Here is a 24,063-nt window from a genome sequence, read left to right on the forward strand (position 1 = left end):
TCACAGATTAAATATTTTAAATGTTACCATATACTAAATATGTGTACGAACAACATTATGATATTCCCTGCATCTTGAAGCTCCTTGTATCTTGAAAGCAATATCTAACATTAAGCAAAATAATGCTCTCATTTCTCCTAGAGAAGTGTGCGCGTACAGAATAAACACAGTGCCTTAAGACGACTCACTGCTTAGTTGAACAGTCAGTACTCAACATTTGAGCTTCCTTGAGCTAAACTGAAGCAGCTGCTCAAGTTAATGTCCATAGGAAGGGAAATTCTGTTTTTACAAATATTCTAATGTGACATCTTGAAGAGCAAGTTCTTGCAAAGCTTTTCAAGATAAAATTCAACGCCTTCAGAGGAAACACCTAACTGCCTGATCACAGCAAAATTTGTCAAAAAAATTAGTAAGCATATTTAGATAGTAGCTACTCTTGGGAAATAGTACTTAACACTAAAATTCTGAAACTGCTATTTAGTGCAAGCTTGAGACTGATCAGAAAGAGTTCTTTATGAACTGTGATTTTCTATATACAAATTCCAAGCAGTTTACCCAACAAATGGAAACCACAAGTAAGCAAAAGCCACACTTTTGGACCATCTTCTACAATTCCAAGAGTATAACACTCTTAAATCAGATTTGAGTATTGCAGAAGGTACTATGGAAGTATAGAACAAATACAATGTTCTTATCCAGCAATTTTATAACCCAAGAATACGAGAACAGGGGGATTACAGAGAGGCAGGTGACAACACACATTGAGAGGGTATGTATCACAAAAAAATATATATATATATTATCTTAAAGGGAGTATCTTAAAAGAAAGGTATCTTAACTATGGCTAAGTTTTATGTAAACACCATGAAAAAAAAAGCAATCTTACGAGCTCTAAAGAGTACCTGGGGAATGGCAGAGGACTGGGTCTTCCTTCTAAAGAGGGCACGTGAAATAGGGAAAGAGAAGATGACAGGGTTTAAATCACAAGTTTGGAAAATCATATTTCTAACAGCTTTCTGAACACCGGCCAGAAAGAAGGCTTTGCAGTAAATAAGATGCGAGGTAACTGGAATCTAGACAAAAGAGTGTTATTTTCATCTCAGATGTTGTCTATTAAGAACATAAAAGTCTCCTTTTAACTGCTGATCATTCGAAAATCTACTCACCATTCTTACCAAACCTTATTTGTTCATAGCTACTGCAACTTGCTTTTCTTCATCTAATACTAAGACTCTTCAGTTAAAAAAATGTAGACAAATATATTTGAGAATGTCATAATGTTTTTTAATAGCTTTGTGGTGAGCATGAAAGTGCACATGGCTGCCAGCTTACGGCTTAGTCAACTGGAAAACCAACCCTCGACAGGATTACAGCCACATACCAGAGAATTCATTAAAGTCAGAAAACAATATAGGTACTTAATATCATAGGTTTAAAACTTCTGTAATTTAAAACTAGTGTGGATCTAATGTTCTTCACAGTATTATTTTTTGCAGCGGACGGCAAAATCTAAAAGAACATAACAAAGTTAAGGTGAAAGTTTTTGTGAACAGAGAATTCCGGAAAGGCCGCAATAAGGTCTCTCTGGAGAGCTGAACTCCCCAACTCTGTCAGCCTGTCCTCCCAGCAGAGCTGGTCCAGCCTCGGATCATTTCTGTGGCTCATCTGGCCCCTCTCCAGCAGGTCCATGTGTGTCCTGTGCTAGGACCCAGAGCTGGACCAGCACTGCAGGGAGGTCTCAGCAGAGCGGGACAGACGGGCAGAGTCACCTCCCTCCACCTGCTGCTCATGTGATGCAGCCCAGGACACGGGTGGATTTCTGGGCTGCAAGTGCACATGGCAGCTCATGTCCAATCTTTCATCCATCAGAGCCCCCAAGTCCTTCTCCGTGGGCTGCTCACCATCCCTCCATCCCCAGCCTGCATTGATACCGGGGGTTGCCCCGACCCAGATGCAGGACCTTGCACTTGCCCTAGTTGAACCTCATAATGTTTGCATAGGGCCCACTTCTCGAGCTCGTCCAGGTCCCTCTGGATGGCATCCTGCCCCTCAGGTGGGTCACCCGCACAACTCAGCTTGGTGTCATTCGCAAACTTGCCAAGGATGCACTTGATCCCACCGCCTACATCACTGATGAAGACATTAAATAGTACTGGTCCCAATTTGGACCCGTGAGAGACACCACTTGCCATCAGTGCCCATGCAGACATTGAGCCATTGACCGCTACTCTCTGATTGTGACCATTCAGCCAGTTCCGCGTCCACTGAACAGTCCACCCATCAAATCCACACCTCTCCAATTCAGAGAGAAGAATGTTGTGGGGGACAGTGTCAAAGGCTTTATAGAAGTCCAGACAGACGACATCCCTAACCCTTCCTTTGTCCACTGACATAGTTACTCCATTGTAGAAGTCCACGAGGTTCGTCAGGCAGGACTTGCCATTGGTGAAACTGTGCTGGCCATCCCAAATCACCTCCCTGTCCTCCATGTGCAGTTTCTAGCAGGATCCATGATCTTCACAGGCACAGCGGTGAGGCTGCCAGGTCTGTACTTGCTGGGTTCCTCCTTTCTACCTTTGTCAAAACCGGGCACAATGTTTCCCTTTTTCCAGGGCCTTTACCTGACTGCCAGGGCTTCTCAAATATCATGGAGAGTGGCTTGGCAACTACATCAGCCAACTCCCCCAGGACTCCGTGATGCATCTCATGAGGTCCCAGAGATTTATATTGGTTCAGTCACGTAATTCTGCACAGCTTCAGTACACCTGAGAGAAATATCAACTCCATTCCCATCACAGCTGAACTGACTGCATTAAAAACCATTTAACACACAGAGCAAATAAATCTTCACAAACACAAATGGACAAACAAGTTTTTTATAACAGTTCCTGAAGACCTACAACAGCTCATGAGAAAAATAACATGGACATCAACACAAGGCCCAAATGATGATGGTTTAAAAATGTTCTGCATCAATCAATTGCTTACGGCTTTTAAGCCTAATAAGAAAGTTGATGATTAAAAAAGGGCCAAGTTTTTTTAAACTGAGTGTATGCTGTATGCCAAAACTACAGTAAAAACACATTCATGTCAAAACTGGACTTTTAAAAGAGGAAAACACATCTATCAATTGTTGACATTTACTTTAAACACTTCTTATTGATAAATGTTTGTTTCTTGTTGCATTAAACGAGAAAGATGTGTAATCCATACTGGGGCAGGGTGGAAAATTGGGACAACAAACAAGAAAAGTTCTGTGTTTTTGAACACAAGCTTCCTCCAGATTAAAGAAAATGCACACAGTACCTCAGAAAAACACAGCAAAGGCATTTATTTTCATCATATCCACACTGTCTTCATCTACCAAAACCTTGCAGAAAACCAGGCTCTACCCAAATTCTTAGATACTTGCATGGTGAAGTGGTTTGTTTATAATGCTTTGCAGACCATTAACAGCATCTATAAAATGGATAAGCACCTTTAGCTTTCTGAAAAGCAAAAGAATTAAGTAACCGTTGCTGAGAGAAAAGACAGAACATGCCTTAGTGCACATGCAAAGAGTAATATACAACTGAAGATAGAAAAAAGTCAGAGTGTACAGTCAGAAGAAAGAAAAAACAACAACAAACCACCCCACCACTTATTCTAGACTATTACTGGAATGGAGCTCCAAGCTTCTGTATAATTATTTTTCAGGAATAGAAAGGCAATAACACTCATACTTTTGAACTACCATAAATAATTCAATGCTCTTTGAAAACAGCAGAGAACAAACAATGCCTTTCTATAAATCTAAATTCTGAGAATATCCAGAGGTCAATGACGTACCCAAAGCCAGGGCAAGGCCAACAATAAACGGTTCAGTTTTGATTTCTGGACACAAAATGACTGACAGGAGTCAGACTGACAACGCGTTGTTTAGTCTCTGTGTGTAAGGCCTGAATTACACCATTCTCCACCCTCTCCTATCTTCTAATCAATCGAGATTCCTTTGAGGAATTCAAAGTCACTCAGGATTCTCCCACAGATGACGAAGAGAAGCTGATGGGTGCAGTAGCTTTTGCCTTTTACTGCTGAAGAAAACGAGTCTGCACAACAGACCTATTCTTCTTCATCACTTCATTTATTAATAATTTCATTTTGTGACATATTTCAGGCTCGTTCGCTCAGCATTCCTCTCTCATCTTCATGAGAGCAAGAGGTACTAATCTGATTCCCAGAACATTCATCAATCTCCGAGAGATTTTTAATGGATGAGAGTTCTAAAGGTCTGAAGAAAATCAGATCTGAAGACTTAAATGGATTAGCCGTTTCTTCAAAATTTACATGTACAACAATGGCACAAAAGGCCCACAACACGTTTGTCTGCATATGTGCCAACCAACCTAGCTAAAAAGGGCATTATAAAACAAATACCCTCCTCATGTTAGAGACTTTGTTCCTGGCATAGCAGACCCAGAGCTGTATGAAATATTAACAGACTCCACATTTTATATGTATTTTCACAATCAAAATATCAGCACTAGCTGCAAGCTGATGATTTTTTTGAGAGGAACGCCTCCAACTGCCTCGGTCTTCTTTAATTCCCCACTGACTCCAAACAAAACCCCCTTCAGCAGCAGCCGTGTCACAACACACACAGGACAGGACCCAAAAGCTCCATTTGAAATGCACGTGTTGTCGGAGGATCCAGAAAAGCTGAAGAATCCCAGGTTCAAATGCCTTAGAACAACGTCCTCAGAAACAATCTTCGGTGCATGAGACTTTCACTAGACTGACTTTTGAAGTTTTCTAAGTATCAAAGTTTTAAAGCATCTTGTTTATGCAGGAAATTTACCATTCAGAATTGTTCAGTTCCAAAACATTTGAATAAACTCTTAAATACTCAGTTTCAGGCTATCTTGAACTAACTCTTGCCACTAATTGCATCATAACCTGTGCACACCCAACATGCTTTTATCAATAGCTGAAGATCATGCAAAAGAAACTGGATCACTCATACATCAGAGCCCTTCTGCTTCAATGTTAGAGATCAAAAAGAAAACGCATTTGCCTCCTAAGTACAAAGGTCACCTCCTAAACACATTCTGCTGTCAGAAATAATTTATCTTCTCTGATACACAAAGGTAAATATGAACTGCCACATCCAGAATTACACTTAAGTAAATATTCAATAAATATGTTTAAAAAAAAGGTAAAATTATTAAATGGAAGTCTAGGATTCAAATTTCATACTTCTGAATCAAAAGAATCACTGATAGTTTGAAACGCATAATTTATCATAATATCTTATTTTCACCTAAAATTCAGTGTCCCCTATCCCATATTCTTTGTGATTAAAATATAGCAACTAACATTCATTTCAAGATTGGCAAACATATAAAACAACATAAGGTTAACCTAAAATTCTTATGCTTCACTACATTTGATTTGTGTCCTAAGGAGTTTTCATAAAAAGCTGACACTACATGCTATCGTGTTAACAGTCTGTATTTAATATTAATTTCCTTGTTAAAATTACTATTTTACATTAATAATAATTACACAAGTAGACTGTCATAGTAAGTTACAGGAGGAGATGAACTAGTAGATTTTATTTCCCACAGAAGGCATTTATTTTCCTGAAATAATATTTCACCTTGGTGACGGGCAGCCCTGCGGGTTGCATGTGTTAATTTAAAGGGTTTAAAATGTAAAGCTACAGTGCTATAGTGGGGTATGCTGTTTAAATTTTACAAGCCATTTTAATTAGCTCTGCAAAATTAGTAAAAATAAAAATAATAATAATAAATATAAAAATAGAAAATATTTTAAAAATAAATAATGAAGTAAACGATTCATTCAGATTCCTTCACTCCTACCTGACACTTGCTGCACTGCCTGACAAGTCTCGGTAGGACCCACCACACGATCTCTGATGCTTCCAGTTGAATCAGTTCGTTCCACCACCACATTTACTTGGCTCAAACATCCTCCCAGTTAATCAGTGAATCGTACCTTCAGAGTTCAGCGTAATGAGCGTCACATTGTTCCCAATACTTTGGCTTCCCAACTGCCCGCTGTTGGACACAGAGTCGCTGGCCTCAGAGCCGCTCTCCCCGTCCTCGTTGTGACTGTCGTCGTGCCCCGGCACCTTCACCACGATGGTGTTCTGCCTGCGGCCGGGAACCGCGCTGCGGAAAACAAAACCACGTCACTTTGGGAAAACACAAGCCTCAAGCAGGAATTGCATCGTTATAAGGGAGTGAGAAACAGTAATTAACAAAATTTAATGTATTAGAAAAGCATACTCCTTTAAACAAGACTGCTCCTGTTTATAACTAAGAGCTCTCTCACAAAATAAAGTCAAAGGGAAATAGCAGAAGAAATGAGAAATTTTAGATGCACACTTACTAAGTTTGCATCAATTGAAAAGTGTAGGCCCAGTGTGAAAAAAAAAAGTTATAAAAACATAAACAGTAACACCATTTTCTACCCAGAATCTCCAGTTCCACTTAACTTAAAATTTGCTTTAGATAGTACAAATTTTAACAAGCCTTACTGGGCTGCTGCACATTCTTCGGTTAGTTAAATACAAGATCTTGGGTGTTCTCAAGTGATCACTTTTCCCCCATTATTACCTAGGACATTCCCCATTTTGCACTTCACATTGCTGCAGAGACTGACATAGATCTGTCAATGGAGGGAACGAAGGGGGAGGATTCTCGGAACTGCTACTAACTTGCTGAGGATATTTTCCAGAGAATCGGCCGCTCTGCTCAACGGCTCTTCCTGCCCAACCATCTTGGCTAGAATCGAACTCTGCCGGTCGTTGTTCAGGATCACTGTGGTCTGAGGAACAACACTGCAAGACAAAAATCAGAGAGGAAAATGGAATGTAAAGGAATAAACCTTATAAATAATACATTAACACAGCCTTAGGGCTTAAATAGTCTACTTAAAACCAGAGGCTGCCTCTAAGCTTTGCTCTTTCTCCCAGTATCGCAGTTATGTATCAAATGCTAAAGCTGGTAATCCATCGAATTTGACATCTGCACCATTTCAAGTACTCAAATTCTTTCGGAAGACAGATGGCTTCAATGGAATTATATAAAAGCCCGCGACCTCTGGCAAAGCGATAAAGAATTAAGCGACTCAAGATCTGCAGGAGGAAATCTGTAAATCACGGCTCCAAAGAGCCACCAAATTCTTGTTTTGAAAAATCCAAGAGCGAGCATGTTCAGAGGTACTACAGCCAACTCACATGGCAACGTACTGGGTTTAGTAGGATAATTCTTAAGAAAAAAAATGTAAAAGTATTATTGCAAAATGATGAGCTTAGTTAAAAAGCGTGTATCGTTTGGGAGGGCAGGGAGACAGAAGTTGGATGGGGAGCATCAGAGCAGAAGAGGGACAGACTGTAACTGTAAATAGTGACCAGACTGAACTTGTGTGCATTTCATATAACGAGAAAACAAAACACAACTCTAAAACAAACAACACAAAAACATTTAGTGTGTGGGAAACCAGAAAGCCTTCTCTATCACTTCTGATGACAATATAGAAGGAAATAACTAGAGAAGTGTTGCATTATTCCTACATCATTACTCAATTTCCTCAGACATGGTTTTGATATTCCAGACTGTTTCCACTGTGTTCATCGTAAATTTAAGGAGACAACCTAGAAGCAAATGTGTGGGTTAGAGGCAGAGAAAGCTTCCTTCTCGTTCTTTGCTTCCCACAGTAAACAGCCCACTATTGTGTTTACTGGTCCAACAGCTCAAACATGACTGTCATTTATTTTTCTTAACTGTATTCCTTGGCTAATTGTTGAAACACGAATTAAACAAATCCGATGACAGCAACTGCTTATTTCAGCTGCAACAGAGCGCCTGCCTGCTTGAATATTCACAGCTACATCACACTTTAAGCGCTACAATATCTACAATTAAGACCTAAAGAGAAGATAAGAAACTGTCAGAAGAGCTAACAATAGATGGATGTCAATTTTGGCACAGATAAACTGGCTGACCACAGGTTTTTTGGATGCAGAAAGCCCCAGGGCCTGATGCCATCCTCCCTCTCGCAGCAATTGCATTGGTTGCTAAAACAAACGGGATTCCTCGTGGGCTGCCAGTGATGTGATGAAGCGAACCCTTGGGGAGCTCTGCAAGATGTTTGTCAGACCATAGACAAGTACAGCATGTGCTACGGCTTTTCAGGGGGATGTGCAGTTCAGATTGTATTAAGCAATAAATGGGGGATTTTCGTTGGGTGTTTTTACTTGCTATCTAGAGTACAAGGGGTTATGATGCTATCAGAGTCACCTTTTCCAAATTTTCTATGTTATAAAGAGGGGAAAAACCTCACACATTTCTTACCACTTAAAAAAAGAAATGGCAACTCAATGCCAGAACCTCATCTTTAAAAAAATCCCACACTAAATCCTTGATAAAACACCGATCCATGGCAATGTCGTCAATCCCCCAGCAAAGTGTTCTTGTTATTTCCCGAACTGTCCAAATGTCCACATTTGAAGTTTTTACAGGCCAGTTTAAAATGTTTAAGAATTTGACGCTTCCTTTTAGACACTGCTCTTTATCACCACCTTCCTTACAATCACTTCTGAATGCCTGTTTAAAATGTCACTTACCAAAGCTTATTTTTAATGAACACTCTGAATAATTAATTTCAGCTGTAGAGATAAATGCAATAAAATTACATTTTTTAAGTCCTTAGGATTTTGGTCCTATTAAGTTTATATTTGAAAAAGAGCTTTAGCCTAAAACTGGGCATAAAACAAGGAAGAGGTTGGGGGGGTTTTGCCTTTTTAAGAATATTCATTTTTAAGGAAGACAATATCTAGAAGTAAGCCAATGGTATGTAACTAGTTTAAGCAAATTTAGAATAAGGAAATACTTTTATACAACCCACCAGCACAGATTTATCCCCTCTTCAATGCACCCATCTATGTTCAAGCTTGCTTACTTCAACGCATAAATGTTTTTTCCAAATGCATCCCTAAAAAACCACCCATGACAACACTGGTTCCTCTCTAAGAATTAACTTTCCTCAGTTAGTAGAATGGATTATCAACAGGAAAAATCTACCTTCACTGTTATTTTGGGAGGAGTCACTAACATTTTCCTGAGATGTGTTTTCGTGGCTAAACAGCACAAAGGCAAAACCAGATCCCACAAACACAAGTCAAATCTCTGTAACAAGCCACAGCAACTGCCCAATGCCCATCAATTGTTCTCCATTTGGAAATGAACTGTTAGCAAGGACTCAAAGAACCTGTGATGTGTTTTGGAGAGAAAAATCGAGTCACACAAAAAGCACAGAGGTAGAGAACAGCCAAAACCAGCTTTTGGAAATGTTTGGCACAGCACAACAAACCTACAACCACCAATTAACCCTTCTCAGTGATTCATCTACCTGAGTAGGAACCCTGCATCTAGTTTGAAAATTAGTGAATCAAGTTTCTTGTCTATTACCAGTGTTGAATAAATGATTATTTTTGTGGTTTGTATCTACTAACACAAAGACTCCAGTAAAACTCACTCAACTCTTTTTCTGTCTTAAAGGAAAATTAATTTATGTTCAATGTTTAACTTCTGAAGAATGACGCTTTCCAAAGCAGTCTGCACGAGGAGGATGAAATGCCCTTTCCATTCAAAACATCCTAAATATGAACTAAGAAACTACAATTCTGGCCTTCGCTCTACCCAGAACAAGAATGGCCACAATTTACTGACAAATTCTGACAACAAGGCAGCTTGAGGGGGAAATTTTTCAGAGCTGATGCTGTGAAACTTGAGCGGTTACTTATCTGGAAGAAAAAGAAATAACAATTGGGACCAATGCAAAAAGGCTCCATTATGTTTGAAAAGGAGAGTTTCAGAAGATGGTCTTAGAACCCTGTTCGTACACAGGACAAACAGATATCCAGACATTCCCTGCAGATACCGGAATTTGCTTCCCAGTAACTTCCCCACGAAATGTTCCATTCTCTGCTTTCAGATTAATTTACTTTAAAGAGAGAAAACAATAAGAAATCTGCTGAATATACACAAAATTAAATAAGGAATTTTATGTATATTCAAAACCCTGGGCCAACCTGACAAAGTCCACCACAGGAAACCATTAAAGATTACACAGCCTCATGTATTCTTATACTGGATTATTCTAATTCCTTTTTCCAGTCTGTACATCTCACACTGAAGATGAATCAACTTTAATCACTACTCATGTACTAAAATACAGAAAACAAAGGTCAGGAAGAAGCAGAAGGAAAGCTGCTGATATTCAATCAGATCCCAAATGAAGCAATTGTTCCTATGAGCGCTGCCAGTATTATATTCATTAAGAAGTTGGAAAGAAAATACTCCAAGGGGTCAGGGGGAGTCCAGACCCCGCTGTTTCCAGTTGTGTTCACAGATTCCTTTCCCCGTCAGCATCAGAACTTGGAGAGCCTGGTGCTGCAATCTGCCTATTCTTGGACACAACGTAGTAAAAAATTGAGAATGGAAGCAACCTACAGAATTTCTTTAAATGCAGCTTACCAAATAATCTCTTAAATGACAGGTGAATATATTTCTAAAAACAATAAACGATTTTCAAGTGTGCATATTTAGTTTCTGCCTTTGTTTTTTTTTAATATAAAAGGACGTTCTATATTTTGCATAAGAAAATTGCTGCCAAAGGTAACGTTCAGTATGGAAAACATGCGACTCATAGATATGATCATTATTTTAACTGTTGGGTTTTCACTGCCAATAACCTGTCAATCGCACAGAACGCAGCAATGACATAAAAGAACTTTTGGCAATACCAGGACCATCGTTGTCTCCTCCTCTCCCCAGATGAGATTTTCATTTAGAAAGAGAGAAAGATAAAGCAAAAGGAACTAACTGACATTTCTATCTTCCACAAGGTACACGATCAAAAGCGTTTCTCCAAATGCATGAAAATTACTTGTGGAAAAACTCAGATTGAAATTTTCAGACATTCTTCTTCTCTTAGACACACTTTCATAGACTAGTTAATGGAATATTTATAGCAGTGCTCAACCAGTTAAAAAGATAAACAAGAGTTTCCTCTGTTTCAAGCATTTCTGAGCCTTCTTTGCACATGTGAACATTGGAAACAGGTAAATCAGAGCTTGGAGACAGAGCTGAGCTCAGAGCCGTTCAGGTGGCACCATCCACGAGTGCTGCTCTTTCTCATATTTATAATATTTGGAGGTCATGGCAAAAACCGCAGAGTGTGTGCTGATCTTGTTCGCATCTTCCTCTGGCACATGTCCTAGAAGAAGCTGCAGAAAGAGGAGATGAGGACGGCGGATCCACCCAAGCACAGCCCTAAGGAAAGCAAGGCTGGCGAGGAGACTTTTCCTTCCTTTTTTATCTTTCACTAACACTTGTGTCCATCTTTAAGAACAGACACCCCTTGGATCTTTCCATCACTATTTAGAAAGATAATGTTAAAATACTGGTTCCTCTTGATGACCACCTGCTTCCTTTGCCCTTCTGCACACGCAGTTAAGATTCCCCATCCTAACAGGAATGAAAAAACTGACTTATGAATTTACACTCTGGTAAACACGAACAAAACCACAAACTGGCAAAGCATACACCAAATTACACTGGATTTATGCTAAAAAAATGAACGCAGTTCCTCATCTCCAGGGAGAGAACAAACTTGCCAACAACCAAACCAGCAAGATGAGACCAGTGGGACACCCCCCGTGAGGCACCGAGTTGTACGGGCACTTGAACAGTTAAAAGATTTTAATGTTCCTAAACCACGCATTGGCCTGGTCGTAGCCAATTGCCAGAAAAGCAGCAGTGTTATCCATCATCTTCAGAAAGAGTTCAGTCATCAAAAATTATCTTTGGATTCTTTGCATCTGGAACATCAGAGCAGACATTATAAAGATAGCGCTAACCATTAGGTCCGGTGAAAAGACAAGCCAAAGTACACCAGCCATCACGGGAGAGATGGATGGATCTGAAAACCGAGAAAGCTGTAATCGATTTATAATAAAGATAAAGCAACAGCATGTTTTAATAAATGCTGCATTTAACAGTTTAGGAACATTTGAAAAAAAAAAAAAAACAAAAAAAACAAACCTTTCAGCTCAAGTAAGAGCCAGACATTACATTATTTACATACATTTCTGTAGAGTTTATTGTACTCAGACTTACCTACAGAGAGCACCCTGAACTGGCTGACGATCAGAAAAACATAAATTACTGCCGTTAAGACCAATTTTATTAACCCGTTTTAAAAGCTGCTAAAATCTGTTGTGGATTATTCTGCTCAGAGACAAGTTAAACACACCCGGACAACGAAGTGGAATCATTCACAATTGCCCACACCTGTTGCCAACTAGGTCATCAACAGTCAGATGGCAACCGACCCAAAGAACCCACCTCTGAAAAAGTCAAACTTATTACCTCAGGGATTTTACAACACTGGGATGTATAGCACGAGCAACTTCATACCCTGTTTGGTTTTCCTTTGTTAAAAAAAATAAGTCTCTTATTTCAAACACAACTGAACTCCATAAAAATTAAATGCACAGTGAAATGCAGTCTGCAAAGAACCTTTTGGCCTAAGCAGACACACAAAAGCAGCAAAATCAGTATGTCCAGCCCGTGTGCAAGCAACATAACTAGGACTGAAAAAATACTACATCAGAAATGGCATTAATTAGTTGTCTTCTGCTTTTGATTATGGACAAGGACAGGCCATAACTTACAATTAACAGGTTAATACAAGCCTCTTAGAAGATAAATGACAGTATAGAAATAATGTCACAGTTGTTACCCTTCTTCCAGCCTTAACCTCTGGAACTGCTGCTGGAGATGCCACTGAATATGCAACGAGAGAGGCTGATCCACAAGGGAAGGATGCTCATTTTCCATAACAAAATGTGTGGGCTTGACTGATCCTGAACACAGTTACTATGAATGAAACGATCCACTGCAGTCTTAGTACTAAACCAGAAATCTCTATGTTTAGAAAACACTGTGTGAAACCAAAGACTTTGAATCCTTTATTATACAGTCAGCTACTTCTAGATTTATTTTCCAGATTTCCTTACAAATTCTAGTATGTCCTATCAGCCTAAGTCTGACTGGTGTGGCTGGAAGTTTGAGGGTGACAGAAGCAGTGTTATAAACCAGCTTTCAAGACACTAGTTCCAGTAACTGAAGCCTCGATCTTCACCAGATAAACTACAAATAAAGAAAACATGAGGTTCCTGCAAACAGAACTCAAACACACAGCTCTCACAGAGCCTGTTTGTAAATAATTTCCATCGTGTATCTCTGTTTTTCTTGCTTTTCATAATTACCCAACCAGTTACATACACTTGCTGCCACAGGCACATTTTTATAGCAAGGTCAAGGATGCTGCTACTCTGAGAGCTCGTTTTGGGTCTTTCATTTCCATATACCCCAAAGGGATGGTAAAGAAACACCATCCTTCACTTTTTACAAAAAATGCAATTTTGAAAGTTATTGAGAGCAGATTTCCTGTCTCATACTCCACCCTTCAATACGGAACAAAGAGATTGAGCCTAAGATATGCAAAAATGTACAGTTCCACAAAAAGAAAAAATTCTCTTTGGAAAGACACTTGGATTCCAAACTATAGTTTTTTTAAGTTTGGAAACGTATCGGTGAAATAGCATCTGCTGCCAAATAAAGCAGATGGGAGATGGGCTTTTTGCCATCTCGCCAGCCTTGCCGAGCCCTCGCTGCACGTTCGGCTGCCCCATCCTTTTGAAGCTCTGAACCCACCGATAGCTCTTTTTCACCTTGCTTAAGTAAAACTAGGAAGCTCCAAAACCACCGCAGGTTATTTCTCTTCAGACTGTATTACTATGTGGTATTTTCTGGAAGCAGCAAGACCAGTTGTTTTTTTAAAAATACTATTACTGGTACTTTCATCCAGTGCAAACTCTTCTGCAAATTATTTTGAAATGTAACTGAAATTTCTGTCCTTTCCAAAGAAAGACGAAAACTTGCCCCCTTTAACTGTTCTCCTCTTCATTCGTTTTGTTGTACTTGCAGAACTAAACACCCCAACTTACAGGACAAGTTTCCAGGGAGTGCTCTTACTGCTGCATTTTCAAACTGCCAAGCATCTCCAGAGACTGCAACATTCAAAATACTTAACTTGTCAAAACTGGAATCCAAATGAATATATAAGGCTTTTCTGCCCCCTTCTGTTTATTATATGCCTGATAAATTACTTCTGAAAATACACAGTATGTAGCATGTGCTTCCATAGTCCTGTGCACTGCTTCAAATACAGCAAGATTTTTAGAGTTTCACTAAAATGTAATACTAATAATGATTTTCAGCCATTTTACAACGTTCAGGAGGTAAAAACTTTCATTAAACACAATAACCGTTTTCAATTGCTTATTTAGGTAGAAGGCAAAGCCTGGGCCACATGAAAGCACTTGTCCTGAACCAAATTTCAAGCCATGCGCCCTTTATTTCTTGAACGCAAGAGCTGGTCCTGCTCTCAGAACCAGGGAATTAAAGTTCTGCTTTCCCCAGAGCTCATCTAATGTGACCTTATGGGATTTGGCAAGGGGGCAGGTTAACCCGCACTTTTAATACTACTATAATTGGTTTAAATGTTCTTAGACACTAATTACACTTGTAAATCTGTGTGTAAAACTCAAAGCCTTTCTGATCCCCATGCACATCTCTCTTTCATTCTCAGATACTCTTAACCACTAAAGGATGTTACTTTCTAAAACATCTTGGCACAAAGGGCTAATTCTGCGCACATTCGGTTCTCTTGTTTCTTAGCTTGCTGTTACAAACAGCAAAATATTGCACCACGAGGGACTGCACACACCTGCATTTCTGATTTTGGTGTCACAACTTGCACAAAAGGTTTTTCTTTACAAAGCGAAAATAAAAGGATTTACTAAGGTCTCAGATGCAGAACAAAGTTCCTGAATATTAGCGAAGTGGGAATAAACAAACTGTTTGCTCACATGTGGTTCAGAGCAAGCACAAATTACTCCCGATGCTTTAAACCTTCATATTTAAAGGATTTCACATTTGTCATGGGCTGAGAGCAACAACCAGGAGAACTTACTGTATGGTTACGTGGCAAATAGCAAAATAGTAAACCTTGTAACACATCTACAAGACTGAAACCTTTGCCTAAAACTTCAAGGAACTTTGCTACCTAGGACTTTCTTTCAGTGCATATCGCTGAAAATCTTACCTAGCATTACATTTCAGAATTCAAAATTATATCTTTCTAAAAGATTCTTTTTCAGTGTTTTAAGCTTCACAGGCACATTTTAAACGCAATCACCACAACTGAAAAAATTCAAGCCACACATTTCACATCCACTTCTCAGACATAAGTTATCAGCTGCTACTTGCTGGGCTCTCATTTGAACCATTAGACTTTTATAAACAATATTTCATCAAAAAACATTAACTTCAAAAAAATTGGACTCGGGAGAGTGAATCAACACAGTTCAAATCATGGTCAGTTTGAAAAGTTTTATAGATTAAGTTCCATCCTATATACGCATGAATTATTGAACTCTCCAAAACACAGATGAAATGGTGGTATTAAATGGTTATTTTAATTCCATAACTGACCTTGCTCTCTCAACTTAAATGCTATGGGGAAGTTACACATTGTTTCTGGATTTATCAAATCCCAACAACAAATTACTAAACACTTGGCTCTTCAATATCTCCATGCAACAATAATGGAATGCAAAATTCCAATGAGAACACTGGTGTACAAACTTCTTAAATCCAAGACACCATTTCTCCTTAGGCCTGTGTGAATTTTAACTCCCAATAGTGAAGGGAGTAAATGTAAAACCTTCAAACCATTAATACATGGAATCTAGAGCACTTGCTGATGGTCTGTAACAGAAAGTACAGACAGACAATCAACAGGACAAGTTTAATTCAAAATATGGCAGTCTCCAGCATAAATACCCAAAGCAAGAATTCCAATATTTGCAGCACTGCTGCTGTAGATCCTACAGGATACAGCAAATAACGATAAAAATCACAGCCATGAGCGTTCTTAAACTATTTTCAATATAAAGCTGTATTGATCCTAAATATAATGGAAGCGCAGAAGTCCACCTGATTTGTAGCAGGTACTTCTACGTGAAACAGCTGTTTCAATACAGGTAAAATAAGAAGATGTAAATCAATATTCTTACTGCCGTGAAGGACCAGAATCAACCTCGAGATGTCGAGGCTGGTAAGTTCTTGTGACAAATCAGGAGAGTTTGGGAAACACTCTCATGGTTTGCAGGGAATCAAAGATGTCAAGTATTTTTTTCATACTGCAGCCAAACTAACACTATGCAGCCCTGAATAAAGCAAGAGGGGCCGACATCTAATCCAAGAACTCCTGTAGGTGATACATTCCTTTTCATACACTGAATTTTGGAATGCAAGACAGAACCATAATTTTGAGATAAGTATGTGTGTGTTTATACATGAATGCATGTGTAAGAAACAATGTTAGAACTTGTTTTGCAGTAAGGTATAAAAAGAAAATAAATAAAAAATAAAAAAACAAACACCACACAACAGGAGATGATAGAACTGAAAAGAGAAGCCCAAGAAGGCAGGAAAAGTAAGAGCATTGTGGACTAATAGATGCAATTATGAATGGAGTTCAAATTCCGGCTCTCTTAGCCAAGCTTCCACTTCACCAGGAAGTTTTTATCAAAATATCAAAATTTTGCTTACATTTATGTGCTCTTCAAGAAACCTGAGATTCTGAACAAAATCTTTAAATTCATAAAAAGGGGTAAAATCCTCTCAAGTCATCAAGTTTTCATTGTGTTCATTTGTTACCTAATTGTGAGTATAATGAAGGTGGTGAAAATGGAGGAGACAATTGAGCGATTTTCCAACAACCCCTCCATAGCCACACAAGAACAGCATGAAAGAGCCATTGACACCAGGGCAGCACCATCACCCTCCATTCCTCCCGAAACAAACCCTTTCATTTGAAACAGAACTCTTACTGGCTGAAGCTACAGACATGACACTCAAACTGGTAATTTAAAATAAATGTTTGCACACAGCATCATTGACTGATGACAGCAAGTGACGGGGGAAGGCTGTTAATTTATGGATAGCACAGGGTTCAGGCCAAAACAATGACAAAAGTTCAGTTGTGTTTTTGTCAGCCCCTCCCAGACTTCAAGGTTTGCACTAAAGACTGTGCGGGGTGAGGCCCCAGACAGAGCTCCAACAGCAAACATCCTGCAGGATAAATAAACCTGCCTTGCTTATAGAAAGTGCCACAAATTTCTGAAAAACTGATGAACTCCAAAGCTTCTCCAAATAAAATCTTTATAATACATTCTGATTAACACCACAAATCGCTGATAGTATTTTCAAGACATTATATGGAACGCTCCACTCCCGCTCACCCCCCCAAAACAGGGTTAATTTTCCACCTTTTGCTGACCTGCCTGGGTTGTCCTGAGGACTCAATCTGCTCCCAGGGAAATATTATTTCAGGCCTAGGGTTCAGTGCATGAGATCAGGCCCACAGCAGGGAGAGTAATGTACCTGCAACTAGAAAATAAACCATATACCATCTTTCAGGATACTGTGCTCCTCAATTCATGCTTTGTTTCAAACTGGCTACTTAAAAATCTGCAAATGGAGGCTCTTCAGACCTGGAAAGGGTGTCTTTTCAGGAAGGGACAATTAGCTCTTAACTTCATTTAAAGAAAGTAACAATCCCAAAGGTTTACAATGCTAACTTATCACTGAACTGGAGAAAAAAAAAGGAAAGAAAGAATAGTCATAACTTGGATGGTGGTTCACATCACCTAATGATTTACAGTATCAGCTGCAGCAAATGTGGGCAAGAGGTTAATTATACACCCCAGAGACTCCACAGCCGCTATTTAGCAATAAGAACTGGAGAATTACTATTCTTTTTTAAAGCCTGGATTAGCATAGCAGAATAGTTTAGTATAATCTATAGAAAACCTTATGCTAAGCATGTGACAAAAAAGAAAAAGCTATTCAATACCTGGAAACGTGAAATGGGGTTTTTAACTCACAGAAAATCTATTTATTTTTTAAAAAATAGAAGTCTAACTATTTTGTTTTATTATACCAATACCTTGATTACATTTCTTTAGGTTTGTTTGTTTTTCCTAAAGGCTTTATGCAGGAGCAACATTAGTTTTGCTAAATCAAGAACAGTCACCCTACAATTCTGTCCAAGCCACATCTCCCTGCTTAACAACTTCATTTAAAATCATCTCAGTTTTCAACTTTGCATTATTTGACAACAAAAATCACTTGTAATCAAAGAAACAATCATACAGCAGAAACATAGAACTGGAGCTTGGGAACTCTGGAGCCAAAAGGTTTTGCCAACTGGCACACTGCAAACGAAGCAGATGAACAAATCTCTCTCTTCGAAACCTAATACACCCTGTTGATTAAACTTAACGGTAAAACAAATATATTAATGATCAACACCTACAAAAATAAGGCAAGTTCATACATCCCATCTGGTATACAACTGCGTCAAGGCTTCACTTTTAGCATGTACAAAAATATTTTGTAGATTAAGACAAATAAAGACAAACGCTGTTTTCTGAAACCAACCAATACACAATTAACTGTGGACAAGACTAACGAGCACCACTTTAATAAGCTGATGTCTAACCCACCAACACGGCTTGTCCAAGGCCACTCTATGAGGTCTTTGCACAAAACCTGAGTGCATTAAACTCTGCAATTCCATTTAACTCTCCAGTTCCCACCAAGGACACAAACAAACACAATTCTACCCCGACCCTTAGCGATCAGTATCTTTCATCAGTCGGTCACAAACACTCACGGTAAAGAACCAGATGTGTGTGGTCTGTATTTCAACTGCACCCTGACAAAGGCTCAAAAAAAAAAACCTGAAGGAAAACTCCATTTACCCATGAATTTCTATATTTCCTCAGAAATACTTTTATGATTAAGCATGAAAAAATATCCATTTTAAATTTAAATCCTCTCCAAATTTAACACATTTTTTCAAACTGCTCCCAATTACACCTATTTACCAAACATTTCCAGAATAGCAGAGTAGAATTGTACAATGTAGCAGTTGCAGAAAAGACCCATAAAAACAAATGATGGAGAGTTCTGTGAAACCAAAACAAATTCCTATGCTATCTGAAGCAATGAACCTTAACGATTCATACTTGGGCTTACCCCCTCAGAAAAATGATTAATGGAAAGACACTGACGAAAATAACAGAGTTTCTGGACTAAAATCTTTCAGATGAAAGATTTTTCTCTAAAACATGGATGAAATATTTTAGTCGCACTGTCACACTGCGTGTTCATCAATTTATAAATCTCAAGACCTGGGCACACGGTAAATTTCAAATCTATCATTTGAGGCTGCCACACTGACAGGCCACCGGGCATTGTACCAACTCTCTTATCCAAGAAACTTTCAGCAGCTACTGGAATTTTTGACCAGCATGGTACTTCATCAAGAAAAGAAATTAGATATTTTTAATAACCGTGCCAAGAAATGTCACAGACAGGGGAAAGCAGGGCTGTACCAAAGCTGCACAAAGGCAAAAAACGTTCAGAACATCAGGACAATACACACACTCCGTTACTAATTTATCACATTATTTTGCTACTGTTCTTGGCTCTTTTCAAGCTCCATATAGCTCAACGTAACTCTGAGCAATCTAAGGATTTCTGCCATCCATTCCACTAGTTCTGAAACCTCCTGACAGCCTTTACTCCAAGAAAGAAATTTAAGACACTCTATATTAAGACTGTGTCTTTGTGGGTGATCCTGACAACTATGTATTTTTAAGCAGCAGCCAGCAAACATTGAGAAAATATTTGATAAAACCCTTATATTTTTTTTCCTCTCAAATAAAACTAGATTTACCATCATGTTGTTTCTCCAATCCCAACTAATACTTTGCACTGTGTTGACCAAATCTGACAAAAGAAAGAGGTCTGAGAGATTTAAAACACTAATGAAACACTATGGCTGGGGTAAGGATGAGCCCAAACACTACAGGCCACTAACGGAAACCTGGAAAGGTCCCACTGTTACCCACAGCACCACCTCCATGTGCTGCTGCTGTGGAATAGGATGAAGATTCCGAACCCCACATCAGGAAGTGTCCTGGACTTTTTCCTCCAAAACAGTTTCCATCTCATAAATTTGGAATTACTTCCTTTCAAAAGAAGTTTCCTCCGGTTAGTTTTTGCTGTAGCTTACACTTCTTACTTGGAGATCTAAACTACTGTTTCTCTGTATCTTAACTGTCAGACAAATTATTCATTACACAGCACCGCGCACCCTTTATTCCTTATCTGTGCCGCAATTAGTCTGTATATAATGAAGTACTGTAACAGTGGATCAGAGTAAACAATAAGAACAAAAGAACTGAGAACACAATCCGGCTTTCATGAAGATGCACTTAAGCAAAATATCAAGAGCAGTACGCAGCACTGTCACTTCCGAATTCAACATTTTGTAGTTTTCCAAGAAACATCGGCAAGCCTCCAAAAATCACATACCCAGAAAAGGGTGTTGGAAGATTTCCACACATATCATCCCTCATGTGTTTAATAAAGAGACAGAAAGCAGAACAAGAGGCTAAAATGCACTGCATCTCTGTCCCGGCAGGTCATAACATGGGGTGGTTCCTCATTTACTGCAAGTCTCCATTAAAACTTCTGGTTCAGTTCACTAATAAGAATTTTTAAAACTTGGAAACAATAGCTTGGCACGAAAAAAAGGTACAAGTTATCCCACTAAATCAATGTGTTAAGTTTACTAGAAAAGACAACTTAGCATTGAACATAAATCTGACAACCGTTACACAAAGCAAGAGTCTGGCCTCCCTAATCACAGAATCGCTTTGGTTGGAAGAGACCACTAATGCAGCGATACAGACAGATTGCATTTATCACTGCATTGTACACCCAGCCAGGGACAGTGCTGCACACAGCCCAAAATTCCACATCGCTCACAAGGCAGCCCCTGGTGCAGGCTCTGAACTCACCGCCCAGGCTGGAACTACGCAATTCCACCAGCAGCTGACACAGAAGACAGCTCCTCTGGCCAAGTTGCCCTCCTTTTCACATGCCCACCTAAGCATATTTCGAACAAGTCTTAGGAAATTAATTTAATTTGAAAAGCACAAATAGCACAAAGCAATCAAACTGTGTGAATTTATAACACACAGTTAATACACTTTATTGTGTGCACTGCTGTAAAACAAATTTTGACTCTGTTAAACCGGCACCAAATGAAGTCAAGTAACTAAATTACCAGAAAAAACTGTAAACAGAATTCACTGTAGAGTGGAAGAGAAAACATCAAAGCCTAAGGTATTTATCGGAAAAAGAACAAGAGTTTGCTTTCATGGCAGCGTAGCACCATCTGGTTGACATGCCTTTGCTAACTACAACGTTTTTGGTAAAGCAGCAAACCTGGTGTTGTTGCAGTGGCAGGAAGAAGAGAAGGAGGTTGAAAAATCTCCTTCGGATGCAGAATCTGAAGATCACTACCCAAAATACCAACTCCTGCTGGCAGCTCCCTGCTGCCATCTGCAACGTAAGGGGAAGAGGGAGCAATACTGAGCTGATATAAAAGAACACTCCATGCAGAGTTTAATTGTAAATTATTAAGTGATAAAGGTTCTTATGAATGAGAGACTGGGAATTCAGTGAAACATGTGAAACTGAAGTGTTGCTAATGTCAAGTTAAAAACACACACACACCTCTAATTATTTTCTTTTGAGTCATATAGGCCATAAACTGCTAAAAACAAAAACCCCTCAGTGCTCTATTGGCCAGACACATCTGATAATAGGTGACTTCTGACCAACACTAACAAATACTTGGGGTAGAAAATCTTAGTGTCTTCAATACTTCTAGCTAAATTACGTTCAGACTGAGAAGTTGTCATCATAAATTTGTATACACAAACCAAAACATTAAACACCAAGCTCCCCATTAACACACAGGACAGATTTCCAATGGTTACAGAATTCAAGAAAAAAATAACCTCAGGTCTGACTAATCCCATAAGAAACTCCAAGTAGTACAATTTACAAAGCATTCATGGAACATGATTTAAATTATTTAAAGAGGGTTCCTGGAGAAATAATTATTGATAAAGAGTATTTAGTGGAAATGTTGGTGTAATACTCCAGTGACTTGCTCTGTGATCCAAACAGTTATTCCCTGTACTTTACTTCTTTTGATACAGAACTCAGCCATAATTGACCTCTTCAGTGTGTGACTGCGAAGCCTTCAAAACCACAGGTCAATGCAGACACAGCACCTACTTGCAAGAAAAATTAAATGGAAAAAGGGGAAAACAGGCTGAAAAAGATTAAGTTAGTATATCTCAGCTACAATGGTATGAGACATGACAGTTGCCTATACACCTTTGTAATGGAGAATGAAAAATAATTATTTAGAGAAATATTAAGTGCTTTTAACTATGACAACATGAATGAGGGGGGAGAAGTCGTTAGACAATAGAGTCTTTTGATAAGCGTATTTCTCTGGCTGGAATCATCTCCATGGTAAAATGACAGGCACATCAGGATTTAGATATTTAAAACCACATTAGGCAACTCATACATAAGGTACTGCAGGTCAAACCTGCTGCTTCATCCAAGTGGAGTAGATTATTTAACAGATTTCCCATTTCCAACTTCTAACCACAAATGAGCACAGAAATTCTAGCAAGAGTCTTTAGAAAACAAATAAATAAGACAAACTCCATTGTATTTCTGATACATAAAAATAAAATGAGAAGTAATTAGAAGGATGATGAACTCATTAACTCAAAGCAGCCACACAAATAAAAGCAAAGCAAGTCTAAAAAACATATCTAAAATAGCTGATGAGACTTTTCCTGAGGATGGATGAATCAGTCTGTTTTAAGTCAAAATGAAATGGGGAAATAGTTGCAAACTGTCCATGGACCAGTGTCTCATTCTAACTCTAAGTAACATCATGAAACTGGTATAAAAATTATCTTTGAGATAAATTAATTCTACATTCATCAGCAGCAAACGGAGCTCTTGACAGCTACACAGAAAGCTGCAGAGCCGGATGCCAAATAAATGGATTTACGTTCTTTTTAAAAGCGCATTGATGAGTAATTTGTTCTTTTCTTACCATCGGACTTTATTGCACGTCTGTGTAGCACCAAGAGGAGAACCTGCCACCATGGGGACTTGGATGGGGCTGTGCTGTTTGTTCATGACGAGATCCAGCTTCTCTTCCAATGATTTACAGGTGGCCTCTAGTGCCAGCAGCTTGGCCTCGATGCTGTCCAGCCGCAGGCATATTGTCTGATTAATGGAATACAGGAATGACTAGAAAGGGGAGAATGCAAAGAAAATTATTTTAAAAACTTAGGCATTAATCTTCAGCAACATACACATAAGGACGCTCCAGATAAATTTGACTGGAAAACAATCCTAAAGGAACCAGCAGTGTGCCTAGTGACAAAATTCAGCCACGTACATATCTGATGACATCCAGGAGCATTTTAGCATTCTCAAATTCTTCCAGATCTTTATTTAGAAGCCAAAAGCATCTGAGCCAAACACATTTTCACCTAAGCACTTTGTTAGTGTGATTTCATACACCACAAAATCATTTAGAATGACATGCCAAAGCCTTTCATTCAATACATGGAAAAACAAAAGGATTATAAATCAATGAACGCATTGTCCTGGACAAAGTGAAGTAAGATTTTTTTTCCTGCCCAAACAGATAAATTTAGATGATTACAGTGGAAATTATATCAACACAAATAACCTCAGACACAATTAATGCCGCTCACTTCGGTTTTCTCCTGAACAGCAAATCAAGAAAAGCAAATAAATAAAATGTGTTTTCCTAAGCAATTTTATTCAATAGAAATCATATTCTACTTGGTTTCTCTTGGGAAAAACAGGCCATTCGAGGGGAACATTACACACGTTCTCCTCTGCAAACAGCAGCTGTGCCATCTTGTGG

At 38.9% G+C, this 24,063-nt stretch overlaps 1 protein-coding gene across 2 annotated transcripts in view; it reads right to left on the reverse strand.

The window, feature by feature from the left end:
- The window catches only part of BANP (BTG3 associated nuclear protein), a 130,970-nt gene that overhangs the window by 95,560 nt on the left and 11,347 nt on the right, over positions 1 to 24,063 (reverse strand). For both annotated transcript variants that reach the window (XM_082062801.1, XM_082062800.1), the window contains exons 4-6: positions 23,215 to 23,414; positions 6,722 to 6,844; positions 5,998 to 6,173 (exon numbers count right to left, since the gene is read on the reverse strand). In XM_082062801.1, the coding sequence (XP_081918927.1) occupies positions 5,998 to 6,173; positions 6,722 to 6,844; positions 23,215 to 23,414 (499 nt within the window). The remainder of the gene's footprint in view (positions 1 to 5,997; positions 6,174 to 6,721; positions 6,845 to 23,214; positions 23,415 to 24,063) is intronic.

This window comes from Streptopelia decaocto, assembly GCF_964273445.1.
Source record: "Streptopelia decaocto genome assembly, chromosome: 11".
Classification (NCBI taxonomy): domain Eukaryota; kingdom Metazoa; phylum Chordata; class Aves; order Columbiformes; family Columbidae; genus Streptopelia; species Streptopelia decaocto.